Source organism: Ostrea edulis, chromosome 6 (assembly GCF_947568905.1).
Source record: "Ostrea edulis chromosome 6, xbOstEdul1.1, whole genome shotgun sequence".
NCBI classification, from domain to species: domain Eukaryota; kingdom Metazoa; phylum Mollusca; class Bivalvia; order Ostreida; family Ostreidae; genus Ostrea; species Ostrea edulis.
The window spans coordinates 24,784,207-24,800,131 of NC_079169.1; the positions used below are offsets into that span (position 1 = coordinate 24,784,207).

Consider the following 15,925-nt stretch of genomic DNA (forward strand, 5'->3'; position numbering starts at 1 on the left):
TTGAGAAGGTTTTTAAAAGTTGTTTTTTTATATACATCCCATGTAAAATTTTGAACCCATTTTGTGGCCCCCACCCTACAAACTTGAATCTGCACTACCGGTACCTAAGAATGTTTGCATATACATGTATATCTAATCATGGTCCTGCTCGGAGACTCCTGAAGAGAGGATTTCGTTTTTCCCTATATATCCTTTGATCCCCTATAGAAGTCTCTACCTACCCATGGATCACATTTGAATCAGAGCTACCCAAGGATGCTTGCCTATATAAACACAATCATGAAGATTTTTAAAGGATTTTTACTATACATTCCCATATAAAGCATTAATACCCTATTTTGGCCCCACCATACTGCCAGGGAACAAATTGAACTTTAACCTGCACTTCCTGAGGATGTTTGCATATCAATATGACTAATTATGGTCCTTTTGCTCTTAAAATAAAGATTTTTAAGCCACCCCCCCCCCTATATATTTTAAAGTTTTCCCCCTATATAAAACTCTGTTGTCCTATTGTGGCCATCCCAGGGGGAGGGGGATGATTAAAACAAACTTGAATCTACACTACCTGAGGGTTCTTGCATATTGATAAAGAAGAGATATGGTTAAAATTTGTCAAAATAGACATCAGTATTACTAAAAGTTGACAACACATATGCAAACAGAACTTCATCAGAAAAGTTCATAGTTTATAGCTCAGATGAGTGAAAAGTCCATGTATATTACCCAGATTTAATATTCAGATTCAGTTTTCCTCTCATAATAATAAACAACTTGCAATGTATGAAAGGTGATATAAGTCATTCATTGGAGTGTATTAAAGCTGAGAATAACCCTACTCCATATACTGATAGACATGCAAACATGCAGTCACAGCTCTGACCCTTGGTGCTGCTTCAAAGCCATCATTATTCAATATAGATTTGCATTGATCCTGAACCTACTGGGAGATAAGATTTCCCTCTGCCTCAATATAGAAAGGACACGAGCGAATTACATCAGGAGATTTTATTCCAACTTTCCTACCAGATGATCACTATAACACATCACAATATAGCACAGTGGATAAGATGTAGCTTTTGAAGGTTAATGAATCTCTACATAGACATTGGTCAGAAACTGCAGTTTTCATTATCTGAATTGTTGTAAGTGGAGAAATAAACACCCTTTTTTAAACTTGAGCAAGACAGTATCTTTAAGTGAGAAAGCTGCAATTTCAAAACTTACACAATTCTAGTTTATTTCAAAACTTTTAACAAACTTGCATATGGCCTAAATCTGAAATTAATTACTGTAAAAAAGGTTATGCATGTGGAAAAATACTCGATAACTGAATATAATATATATCATATCAAATATTTGTAACTATAGGCGTGGGGGAAATTTAAGCACTTATTACGTGACCACGTAATTAATGTAAATTTCCCCCATGCATTTAATGTAAATTTCCCCCACACGTAAATAACCAATTTTATTATAAAGTTATCTCTATCCTCTGCATCTGCCATCGATGCTAAGCTTCCCATTCCAATGCACCTATCCACATAACAAAGCACAATACATTTGACAAGTTTCTTTTTAATTCACAAAAATAAATTGATAATTGTTACTGGTCGTATCTTCATGTAAAAATATAACTATGATAAATCAAACATGACAAAGCTTACATGTATATTTCCATCAGATTTATCTATTAATCTCAAAATGTTAACGGTGAAAATACTTCTCTGTATCAGATTCTGTCCCCACAAATCACATATATATATATTTCAACTTACCAACTGACATAAACAAGTCATATCATACTCAAATACCAGGGGAAACTGCTTGCAGTGCTTTCGAAAAATAATTAAAATCATACAGTTGTCAGAACCTCACTAAACAACTGAAAACAAAAGAAAAACTATTCATAAATAATAAAACATTATTTTGCAAAATCGAGATTCCTTTCAAAATATTTATGCACAGAAATAATATCCAAAAATTAAAATGCCTACACCAACAGTCAACATAAACGTTGTAAAACTACACAGACATTACAACAAAATGGATTAACTTATAATTACTACTCATTTTACATGTTTCCCTCAACCAAATACACTGTAATACACAATCTGAATTCCTAAAGCTAAAACAGTGCTGAAATTAACATAAAGAAAATCTAAACACGGCTTATTTATTTTAATTTCCACATGCTTATTGGGAAAGATCTTAATCATCAAATTAACCATTTTACAGTTCAATATAATCATAAGAACTATAAAGTAAATCTGAAAGTATCAGCTTCATGTAACTGTCAAAAGTTTATTATTTTTGAACTGAACTGAAACAGCCATAAAGATAACTTCCGTATTCATTCAATAAAAAAAACAACTTTCATTAAGACTATCTTCACACAAACTATTAACAAACATGAAAATTTACTTTTTCTGCCTTAATTTTCTTCTTGAATACGAAACACAAAGTTAAAATACCGACTGAGGAAACATGTTAATTACATAAAAACAACTGTACAAGCCCTATCAATGTGATAGGTGTGTCATAATATCTTACAACCTGTTTCAAAAGATATAAATAACCGTACGATACAAATTAATACAAAACACACTTATTTAAACAATAAAAGTGAATGGCCACATATCTTGTAAAGTTAAACTTTTTTCTTTTAACAGTTAAACTTATCTATCTTGATATACTACAGCTTGACCCGTCTATCCAACAATTCAATCTGGTCAAATCGGACAGAAAATGTGTCTCCCAATGAATGTTGTATTAGACGGGTTTCACTGTATGTGAGATGGATGTTGTATTAGGCGGGTTTCACTGTATGTGAGATGGATGTTGTATTAGGCGGGTTTCACTGTATGTGAGATGGATGTTGTATTAGGCAGGTTTCACTGTATGTGAGATGGATGTTGTGTTAGGCGGGTTTCACTGTATGTGAGATGGATGTTGTGTTAGGCGGGTTTCACTGTATGTGAGATGGATGTTGTATTAGGCGGGTTTCACTGTATGTGAGATGGATGTTGTATTAGGCAGGTTTCACTGTATGTGAGATGGATGTTGTGTTAGGCGGGTTTCACTGTATGTGAGATGGATGTTGTATTAGGCAGGTTTCACTGTATGTGAGATGGATGTTGTATTAGGCGGGTTTCACTGTATGTGAGATGGATGTTGTATTAGGCAGGTTTCACTGTATAAGAAATGGATGTGAGCTGATAGAAGGTTAGCTGCTGCTCTCAGGATCAAACACTACAGCTAAATAGCTATTGATCTAACATGAAAAAATATGTAACAGCTTGCAACTCTATATATCTAATTGACACACAGAAAACATATTGCATTTTATAATATCAGTCTGCTAATTTCAAAATGCCTCCAATTATTTGGAATGTTTGGTTATTTATATATAATACTCAGATCAAATACAAATTTGAAACCTCAGCAATTTAAAACACCAATGTCTCTGAATTCAGAAAACTTGCATACAAAATAATACAAAAATAAATGAGCAGAAATGTGGAAATGCCTTGCAGAGAGCCTCACCTATTATAACTATAATACAACTGCCCTGAACCTTGATGTAGTTAGAATTTACACTGTGAAAAGCTTAATATATACATAAGATGTTCATCTTGAAAAATATTGTAAAGAAAGATACACAATAGAAACATTTTCTTAAACAAATCAAAGTATCCTGACAGAATGATGAGAAATGAGGTAAATGTACAATACTGATTCTCGGTTTTTGTGAATTCTGATGTCATCTAGTAAAGTTAAGTACATGTACTTCCATTTGTGAAAAGTGACATAAAATACAATAAAATAGCTTGTATGTACAAATTACTTATAATTAACTCAATTATTTTTTATATGCCATGACAATAATTTCATTTTCCAAAATATTTCATTGACAAATGTATCGTATTTAAGATGTTATTTTTTTTATTTTATACTGCTTTTAAAATTAAAAAATAACTTAAATCATACCCATGGTTAAATACAGAGTTAAATAGAACCCCTGACTACACACAGTGTAACTATAAACCCATAGCTATTGATAGTGTTAGGTGGATTTCAATTAAACCCACAGACACACAGCAATAGATTAAACCTGTGGCTTTGTATAGAGTAACTAAACCCACAGCTACAAATAGTTAAACCCATGGCTATTGATCGAGTTAAACCCATTGCTATTGATCGAGTTAAACCCATTGCTATATATACAGTTAAATTAGTCTAGAATCACTGTAGAATTACACATTTTTGTTGGGGTACAATTTTTGTTGTTGTTTTTTTATTTTGTTTTGTTACAGCATACCTGTACACATAAATTTAAAATTGTCCGTGAATGAGAAAAATTGAACTAGAACAAAGACAACTCTTTGATCAAGAAATCAAGTCTCCAATATTACACGCTTATTTTTCACAAATCATAAAATTATCCCACTGAAATAACTGATTCTACAGGAGGTATCAAAAGTTTTAAGGAAAAATGTAATTGTCAGAAATGAAACATGTATTGTTAATGACACGTAAGATACTTAAATGATATGGCAATTCTATGCAATAATTGATGGGAATTTCCACAAGCTCCAAATTATGCATACCTAGTTTGCCATTCTAGCTCACATTGGGAGGGTACCATCCCTCATATTTATCAATTAGAAAAAAATCCAGACTTTCAGCATAAAAAAAAAATTAAATATTGACACAAAAGTTGTAGGATAAAATGTAACTTCCGATGCTTTTAGTATGAGGATAAAAACATTCCCTTCAGTGTAATATCTTTCATGAAGACAGTATATTCAACCTTTTTTACTAAAAAAAAAACTTAGTAAAAGGATGTCAAAAACACACCATTCCCCATTTTTGCTTGTCTGCATACCATTCAACTTTTATTGGAAGGAAGATGGTGCTCTTAATTTAATCTACAAAGTTTTCCTGAATCTCATTAATATTCAGGACAACTGCTGCTAATTATTCAGGAACCCGTTCCGTTTGAAAGATTTTGGTGGGAGTTCTTGTTATGACTATTTTGGGGGGTTCCCTCACAGCCTGCGTGGATGGATCCTGAGGTTTCTCCGCTGGGATTTCCTTCATTGGGATATCGTTGTTATTTGAGACGTTCGTTACATTTGTAGAATCTCCTTTACCTGGATTAACTTCGGATTCAGAGGCAGGTGATTCCCCATCCGGCTCTGTGAATGTAAAGTTAAATATCGGAGCAGTGCCCCTCTGCACTTTTCCTGTTGAGGTCTTGGGTAGAGCAGAATCCAGCGTGTCCAAAGACTCAGCATCTACTTTGACCTCAACACCATTATCCATCAAGGGAGACAATTCATGACGATCACCAGTATCAGGGACTTTAAATGCAACGGTTCTGGAGGTGAAGTCAATTGAATGTGTGCGAGATCTAACAGGAGTCTCTGGCTGCATCCTGTTGTTAATTCCTTCACTCCATGACCGGCGTCGCTTCCGATGAGGTTTGTGCTGCAAACGACTCGGAATAGCGAACATAGCACTTGGTTGTAATACGTACCTACAATGTTTATTTCCACTTAAATCAACATGCACAATCTGTTGTGTAAAATCACCAACATCAATATACATACACATGTATTTGTATTCCTTACAATGTTATTCTTGACAAACTGAATGCACGATCACGATACACTAACAATCAGGATGATTTTACATGTTAACAAAAGGATAAAAAAATTTAACATAAACAAACGATCTTGCATATTTTTTCATGCAAACTTGCAAAAACTATTTAAGAAATAAGAGATGTATGTAAAACACATATGCCCCCCCCCCATGGTGCAAAATTGAAAAGGGTTATACACACACCTCATTTAAATGATAGTATTATCATCAATTCAAAATATTGAGCAGACAATATTTTCCTATGTCAAGAGTGAATTGACCATATGACCTAAAATTCAATAGGGGTCATCTACTCCTTATGCTGTACCAGTGTACCAAGTTTGGTACGTGTCAATCAAGCAAATAATTCTTAAAATATAGGAGACAATATAGTACTATGTCCAGTTCAACTATTGACTTTTGACCTCAAAATCAATATGGGTCATCCTCTCCTGAAGATGTACCAATGTACTAAGTTTGATGTCTGTCAAGTAAAAGGGTTATCAAGATATTGAGTGGACAGTATATTACTATGTCCAGTTTGACCCTTGACCTTTGACCATGTGACCTCAAAATCAATAGGAGTCATCTTCTCCTGAATATATACCAGTGTACTATTTAAAGTTTGATGTCTGTCAAGCAAAGGGTTCTGAAGATATTGAGCAGACAGTATATTCCTATGTCCAGGTTGACCCTTGACCTTTAAACATGTGACCTCAAAATCAATAGGGATCATCTTCTCCTGAAGATGTACCAGTGTACCAAGTTTGATGTCTGTCATGCAAAGGGTTCTCAAGATTTTGAACGTACAGTATATTCCAATGTCCAGTTTGACCCTTGACCTTTGACCATGTGACCTCAAAATCAATAGGGGTCATCTTCTCCTGAAGACGTATCAGTGTACCAAGTTTGATGTCTGTCAAGAAAAGGGTTCTCAAGATATTGAACGGACAGTATATTCCTATGTCCAGTTTGACCCTTGACCTTTGACCATGTGACCTCAAAATCAATAGGGGTCATCTTCTTCTGAAGATGTACTGGTGTACCAAGTTTGATGTCTGTCAAGCAAAGGGTTCTCTAGACATTGAATGGTCAGTATATTCCTATGCCCAGAGTAGATTGACCCTTGACCTTTGACCTTTTGACCTGAAAAACAAAAGGGGTCATCTTCCACTCATAACCAACCCACATATGAAATATCATTATCATCAAGTGAATGGTTCTCAAGATATTGAGCGGACAACATGTGGTCTACAGACCGACCGACCGACCGACAGTTGCAAAACAATATACCCCCTCTTTTTCAAAGGGGGGCATAATAACAGTCTCTGAGCATAACAATACTTAAATCAGTAAATCAAAATACGTAAATGCATATAGACAGGGTTTGACACTAAGGCACGTCCGACCGACCGAGACTACTAAATGATAGGTCCGGTCGGGTAAAATGTTTATTTACTAGTCCGACTGGTCGTGTTAAAATATAAACAAATTTAAGAAACTTTACTTGAAATCATAAGATCGTTTATTCATAAAAAAAAATAACTGTAAAGAGTTTGCGAGCAATTTTGAACCGCATGATGACATAATCTCTATCTTTAGTCTAATAAGTCGCGGTCGTAAGTGATGTTCTACGACATCTACACATTGTTAATGTGTGTAAAGTTATGTTTTGGTTAAATAGAATTATTGAATTCATTTTCATTAAAAAAAAACCACCAAAACAGTTCATTTGAATTGAATATAAGAAAGTCTTTATCAAACATATGTGCGGGAATGTCTATATAATCAAATATGAAATCTCGTCCTCAATGAAAGCAAAAGATGTCTCAAGAAAGAAAAAAAAGGAAAATGTTGGGTAGAAACAAAGCAGGGCTTATGAAATAGAAATTTTTAAAAAAATATTGAGGTCAATTTATTCTAAATGGATTAAAGAATTTCCGTGCCGGTAAAAATTTAAAGAAACTGAAAAAAGGGTTGAAAGTAAAAGCATCAAATTGAATGACGAGATTAAAGATTTTTTTGAGACAATTAAATGCATTTTAGTTCAAACTTAACGTTTTTCATTTAAATTAAGTACATGTATTTAGATATGGAGAATCTTGTAAGGTTTTTTTCTGGAACGTTGGTCAGGGCTAGTGGATGTAAGGTCAGGTCTAGCAAAAATCATTTTTAGTAGCCCGATTGGTCTAGTGCCCAAAAAAGTTAATGTCAAACCCTGATAGAGCACAAGAAACAAAAATAGAATTGGCCACATATACTCATTGAATTTCCAGTACCATAAATATGCTAATTGTTGAAATAAATTCAGGCTGATATTCAAAGGTATTAATTCTTTTTTATACATCCCTATAGGAATTTTAACTAGTACAATGATGTAACAAGTTATAAAATGTAATCATGCATGCTTAACATTTTCTTTATTATAAACTTAAATTTACGTTATTTCTCTACAGGTCTAAATAACCAATAAATTTATATATTGATATAATTTTGATAATTCCTATCTGTCTATGACAGAACCATGCAAAACCAAAAATTTAAGAAGAAAGGTGTTGATAAATTTTCAGACCTCAATATATAGTGCTACTCATATTTTTCAGACCTTTTTATGATATTTTGCTAAGGGCTGTTCCAGAAATGATCAAATGGGGGGGTCGGGCGGCAAACGATATTTTTTTGTATGGGTGGTCGTATTTTTTCATATTTTAATTGGTCCGTGGTTGGACTGTTAAAAAAATATTTATTATGGGTAGTGGGTAGTTTCCATTGTTTTATTTTGTGCCACGTGGGTGTTGAGTTTTCAGAATATTTTTATTGTCGCTCTTGTCGTGTTGGTTACAAAACGTAGGAGGGAAAATTGAAAATGTGCTTTCGAAATTGGAAATCGGAAGTAACATAGAACTATTCGAGTTGTCACTCTTTGCTGCGCATAACTTTTACGGCACTCTTCAAATTAGAGGCGCGTTTAGTAGGGTCCCTTTGGACGTGATGGCGGCGAACTCTGTTCTGTAGATTATTACAGTTTACATTGCATCGATTTTGGGAATATTTTGAAACCAATAGGTATTCCGTTTTCTAATAAAAATAGGCAAACCTTAGTTGATTTATACGAGGGTACCGATGCGTTATATTTATCAGTCGGTGTGATGGTGATATAGAGGCCTCCGGGCGCGGGCTCCATTAGAAGACGAACGATTCGTGGAAAAACATATCCATACCCATTTCATGATAATAGCATCGTTTGGACTCCCAATCTTTCCAACATTCCCGCCATAGATGCCTTTGATTGTTGATGTGACATCGTTTCTTCAGAACTACTGTGATACAATGTCGCACAGGCATTACCGCGTCATTGACTAGAATGTTTGTCTTGAAAACCTCGCGAGATTTATACCGTTTTCATTTTTAAAAATATTTTTGTGGTGGGTCTGGTTAGTTTTTTTTTTATTAGATGGGTCATTGTAAAATGAGTTTATTAATTTGATGGGTCATGGGGTAATTTTTTTTTTTTTTTTTATGGGTGCTTGGTATATACAAAAGGTGCCTCCCGACCCCCCCATGTATTTATTTCTGGAATAGCCCTAATCATATTTCGTGGTAAAATCAATGAATTCCCTGAACTTGCACCTACTAGGCCATTTCTATTTTTTAGCATACTATTTTTGATAAATTTCAAGCATAAATGAGAAAATTTTGTTCTTCTCACACTGAATTTATTATAAATTGTAGAAATTACACAGATATAGCGAATTACGTATATAACAAAGAAAATCAACAGGAACCCAACAATTTGTTGTAACTAAGTTTTATGCACATGTTATTGTTTTGGTCAATGTAGCATTCTGCTAAAAAGCAACAATACAAATAAAGTAAACAATCTTTGCATGTTCATGAACAATTTTAAAGACAGAATGAAAATCATTGATGTACTAACAATAATGCATGTTGCACCTCTGTTTTATGTGAACCATTTGTAAAGAATAATGTTGTAAGGGACTGCATACAATCATGTAGATTTACTTGATATATATTACTTTGTACCATATTAATTTAAGAGATTATCTTTTAACATTCCTATACTTACACAATGTCTCCTTTCTTCAGTCTACATTGGGGCATCGGGTTGATGATGATAAAGGACAGAGGTTTGTTACAATGTTCGTCATCACCTGAAAATATAAAACAACAAATTATCACAGAAATCATGAAAAAATCGCTAAAACGCATCAAAGATGCGTATGGCTGAGTTGCAGTTTGGAAAATTATGCATGTTTGCATTCATGAAGTAAAAACATGCACTTATTTATTATAGTTTATAAGTATGAAGCTTTGAATGGCCGCAATAGGTATTTAGTGTGATAATGACCTTGACCTTTGGCTTTCAAAAGCAACATGAATCTTGAATGTCATCAGGATTTGAAGCCTGATAAACATGCATCAGCAAGTACATGTATAAAAGTTAGAGCCAAGCTCAAATCTACAGTATATAGTGAAGAAGAGACCTTGACCTTTGAATAAATAGGAAATTTCCTCTTTTGGATGTGATATGACATTGAGTGACAAATTGACCTTTGACCTTTCGACCTCAAAATAAATAGGAACCTTTCTTTTTTGGATGTGATCATGTTATGCAAGTCTCACAAAGATGCACCAAAAAGTATGAAAGTTAGAGACCGGACAGTTAATTGTGGACGCCACCCACCCACCCACCTGCCCGACTGGACGCCCATCCTTCGCCAATTTAAAAGCCAAGATTTGCTACACAACTCGGCTAATAACAAAATCACAAAGTCAAACTTAGCATCTGAATGACTGTCTGATGATTCTAAACTCAAAATATTTATTTGTGAAACACAATGCCCCCTAGTGTGGAAACATTATATTGTGACAAATCTTAACCTTGACCTTAATGAATTAACTTGGCCTTTAGCAGTCACTGAGCAATGACCTCAACCTATTTCTTCATATTTACCTTTCCTGTTGAACTCCCCAAGGACTGTACATATACAACTTCAGTTCACTGTGAACTCTCTATTTTGCACAGATCAAAAGTCAAGACCGTACAGTTAAAGTTGCAGACATTAAAGAACATAAAGAGGTAAACAGACAAAACACATATATGTCCTTCAATCTTCAAGACATAGAAATACTCTGACAGCAGATCTACATAAAGTCATCTACAACTAACACAGTTTCAAACAAGAGGTACTGTGAGCAATGCTCACTAAGAATACCCCCCGCTTACCCCAATCTCCCAAAGGGTGTTGGTAATAGGTATAAACTACCTCTTTTCTGAGTGTAAAAAACAAATGGCATGACAAACCGAACCATATTGCTACTTCGATGTCCAGTGCGCTTGACCTTTGACCTATTGACCCCAAAATCGATAGGGAACATCTTCATCCCATGGGTAGTCCATATGTATGATATGGTGACTGTAGGTGGAAAGGATAACGCTTTAGAGCCCGGAAACCATATTGCTACTTCGATGTCCAGTGCACTTGACCTTTGACCTATTGACCCCAAAATCGATAGGGAACATCTTCATCCCATGGGTAGTCCATATGTATGATATGGTGATGGTAGGTGGAAAGGATAACGCTTTAGAGCCCGGAAACCATATTGCTACTTCGATGTCCAGTGCACTTGACCTTTGACCTTTTGACCCCAAAATCAATAGGGAACATCTTCATCCCATGGGTAGTCCATATATATGATATGGTGATGGCAGGAGGAAAGGATAATGCTTTAGAGCCCGGAAACCATTGCGTCTACAGACGGACGGACGGACAGACAGACGGACAACCCGATTCCAGTATACCCTCCCACAACTTGTTGCAGGGGGCATAATAAGTAGTATCACGCACGTGGTGAAGCAGTACTTTTCTGGGTCTGTATCTGCTGACTATTAGTAAATGCTATTTTTGTTTAATAGAATTACAAGTCGAGGCAGCCATACTGGAATTCAGATCCGCAAAGGTTATAACCTTTCCCCAGGACCACTATGGTGACATTTGAACCAGGTCCAGTGACTATGTATTCAGCGATTTTGGAGTCAGTTCTATCTCAGTCACTCAAAAGCAATGGTGCCTATATTTGTGATAAATTCATATTCCTCTGATTAGAAAAGTAACAAAACTTTTGCAGGACCACTAATGGAACATTTATTTTGCATCAATGATGGTGTTTGCTTACTAACTGCTCTGTGGTCATTCAACATTTCCTTTGTTCACTCCTACTTACTGACACAACTCACTCTTCCTACTTACAGAATTCACTCTTCCTACTTACAGAACTCACTCCTCCTACTTACAGACAGAACTCACTCCTTCTACATACAGACAGAATTCACTCTTCCTACTTACAGAATTCACTCTTCCTATTTACAGACAAAACTCACTCTTCCTACATACAGACAGAACACACTCCTTCTACTTACAGACAGAACTCACTCCTCGTACTTACAAACAGAACTCCATCCTTCTACTTCCAGATAGAACTCATTCCTACATACAAACGTAACTCACTCTTACATACAGACAGAACTCATTCATTCTACTTATAAACAGAACTCACTCCTTCTACTTACAAACAGAACTCACTCCTCTACTTACAGACAGAACTCACTCCTCCAACATACAAACAGAACTCACTCCTTCTACTTACAGACAGAACTCACTCCTCGTACTTACAAACAGAACTCACTCCTTCTACTTACAGACAGAACTCACTCTTCCTACTTACAGACAGAACTCACTCCTTCTACTTACAGACAGAACTCACTCCTTCTACTTACAGACAGAACTCACTCCTCCAACATACAAACAGAACTCACTCCTTCTACTTACAGACAGAACTCACTCCTCGTACTTACAGACAGAACTCACTCCTCCAACATACAAACAGAACTCACTCCTTCTACTTACAGACAGAACTCACTCCTCGTACTTACAAACAGAACTCACTCCTTCTACTTACAGACAGAACTCACTCCTTCTACTTACAGACAGAACTCACTCCTCCAACATACAAACAGAACTCACTCCTTCTACTTACAGACAGAACTCACTCCTCGTACTTACAAACAGAACTCACTCCTCCTACTTACAGACAGAACTCACTCCTTCTACTTACAAACAGAATTCACTCTTCCTACTTACAGACAGAACTCACTCCTTCTACTTACAGACAGAACTCACTCCTTCTACTTACAGACAGAACTCACTCCTCCAACATACAAACAGAACTCACTCCTTCTACTTACAGACAGAACTCACTCCTCGTACTTACAAACAGAACTCACTCCTTCTACTTACAGACAGAACTCACTCCTTCTACTTACAGACAGAACTCACTCCTCCAACATACAAACAGAACTCACTCCTTCTACTTACAGACAGAACTCGCTCCTCGTACTTACAAACAGAACTCACTCCTTCTACTTACAGACAGAACTCACTCCTTCTACATACAGACAGAACTCACTCCTTCTACTTACAAACAGAACTCACTCCTCCTACATACAAACAGAACTCACTCCTCCTACTTACAGACAGAACTCACTCTTCCTACTTACAGACAGAACTCACTCCTCGTACTTACAAACAGAACTCACTCGTTCTACTTACAGACAGAACTCACTCCTTCTACTTACAGACAGAACTCACTCCTCTACTTACAGACAGACCCTGAGAGATCTATTCAACCTGTCCTACTTACAGACAGAACCTGAAAGAACTATTTAACTCGTCCTACTAACAGACAGAACCTGAGAGGTCTATTTAACTCGCCCTACTTACAGACAGACCTGAGAGATATACTTAACTTGCCAATACTTACAGATGTAGCCTGAAGGATCTATGGACATGGATGTCATCCGACTGCGGACAAAATCTGACAGGTCATTGGGGATAGCCCTCTCAAAAAACTGCTTGATGTTGAAGGAAGATTTCTTGACTCGGTGGGGAGGTGTTTTGTGCTCCTTTCTGAGGGGATGATGTTCTTCCTACCAGAAATATCAATCTTGTTAATCACAATGTATTCATATACTAAACAAATCAATACATAACTGCAGTAAATACACATAATCAGACCAAGAGGACCAAACATATTACTCCTGCTTTCATGTCTTTACATTGGATTCCAATAGACAAATGCATCCTATACAAAGTCTCTACTATACATACAAAGCAATACACAACATAGAGGAGCTCATGTAATTATCTATTGATTTGAATGTTGTAAGTCTGAAAAAGCACTAACTCTTATTAGACCAAAATTTTGAACCTCCACATGTTGGCAGATGCATGAATGTGTCCTTGGCTTCATTATGAACTTCCTGCTGTAAAACTCAATCTCTGTTCACCTTTAAACAGTTTTATAAAACACCCAAATACACATCTTTTCAAGCTTACATACTGTTGAATTTTGATAATTCTATCAATATCTTCAAGCTTTTAATCAAAGTACTTAAAGTACTCGTGGGAGTTGAACATTGTGGAAATTCAGTTAGAACAGATAGCACTGGAAGGGTAGGGGGATAAATGACTGAATATTATCATGATTTTAGATACAAATCAATTGTTGTTGTTTTTCAAAGCGTTACAACAGCAAACATGGATAATGGAAGGCCCATGGGCCACAACGCTCCTCGAGTAACTGAAGTCGTGTTGTTGTTTTCTAGAATTTCACCCCTTTATATTCTCATCAAAAATGTGACCACATATTATGGCCCAAACATTCAAATCAATATGGTTTTCAATGCCTTGCAGTTATGAAGAAGTTTTTCCCCTGTATATATACATTCAAGTTTAATCCTAGTTGTAGCTAATTCTAAGGATTCATTACTTGAAAAGGTAGTCCAATATGCTAAACTGTCACCTGAGTATACTACAGTCCTGTAGAGGATCAATGGAATGGTAAATAATTGTATAATAACTCAAAATAAATGAAATGCAAAAAAATTAAAAACTGTCCAGCATCGGAAATGCACAAGCCGAGTTGCGCAAGGAATGGGCATAGAGGGAACCGGCAGAAAAGTTTGCAAGAATTATCAAGCAGGGAGCAAAATTTTGCGTACATAAATTTCAGCCGACTTAAATCCTTTGTGACCTTGACCTTTAACCCTTGACCAAAATCAATAGGCTTCTTTGTCTCATCAAGGGCGATAATCCATCTAAGTTTAATTGAGATCCTATAATTTGTTAAAAAATCATAGTGCAGAAAACAAAATTTTCTCCAAATTTCAGTCTATTTATAGCCACTGTGACTTTGACCTTTGACCTAGTGACCCCAGAATCGATAGGCTTCCTGGTCTTACTGAGGGTGACAATCCATCTAAGTTTGATTGAGATCGTATGATTCGTTCAAGAGCTATGGTGCGGAAAACAAAATTTTCTCCAAATTTCAGTCTATTTATAGCCACTGTGACCTTGACCTTTGACCTAGTGACCCCAGAATCGATAGGCTTCCTCATCTTACTGAGGGTGACAATCCATCTAAGTTTGAATGAGATCCTATAATTTGCTCAAGAGCTATGGTGCGGAAATGAAATGTTGATGCGTGCCCGCCTCAAGGCACTTCATCAGATCATGAGCCGAGTTCGACTTCATCACAACTCCCCTAAAAATGAAACACTAGTCAAATAATGTTATTTATTGCCAAGGTATTTGGGATATTATACTGTGGCTCAAACAGGGGGTGAATGAACCTGACAGAATGGGAAGAATATAGCGGAATCAGACTTGTGATGTTGAATAAACTATACATGTACAAGATCCATAACTATTTTTTTTTTTCAGTTTGTGAGGGAGAATCCTCATGTCTCTTTCATCTGTAGACAAATAAACAATGTGTTTTGACCAGAGCAATTTCCAATCCTTTTTGCAGCATAAATTCAACATTGTGGCAACTGGGTTAAACTTTGATAGTGAAGTCATACATGGCAGCACCTTATCCCATGCTCTTAAAATTTCTGTTTGACACACACTCATGACATCCACTTAAACATTACAGAGTGCAGCAAAATCTCATTGTAATAGGGGATTCAAAATGGATAACTTGTACAAAATATGGTACATACTATTAAAAAAGGATAATGAATTTGACATACTGATGTCTTGGAAAAGGAAATTCTGACATCGGGGCTCTAAGCGTTTTCAAACATTGTCATTTGATAAAAGTGTTCTACATTTTTAAAAATAGAGATTAATATGTCTTTACATACATAGGTGAGAAAGTTTCCATTATTCCTAGCCGAGACATACCATGTATG

The 15,925-nt window shown here is 35.8% G+C and overlaps 1 protein-coding gene across 3 annotated transcripts in view; it reads right to left on the minus strand.

Annotated features, from left to right (window-relative positions):
- Positions 1-1,562: 1,562 nt before the first annotated feature.
- LOC125683226 (potassium channel subfamily T member 2-like) overlaps positions 1,563-15,925 on the minus strand; it is a 78,814-nt gene continuing 64,451 nt past the window's right edge. For all 3 annotated transcript variants that reach the window (XM_056142134.1, XM_048924158.2, XM_048924163.2), the window contains 3 exons: positions 13,492-13,657; positions 9,737-9,821; positions 1,563-5,542 (listed from right to left, as the gene is read on the minus strand). In XM_056142134.1, coding sequence (XP_055998109.1) covers positions 4,981-5,542; positions 9,737-9,821; positions 13,492-13,657 — 813 coding nt within the window. In that variant the 3' untranslated portion in view covers positions 1,563-4,980. The remainder of the gene's footprint in view (positions 5,543-9,736; positions 9,822-13,491; positions 13,658-15,925) is intronic.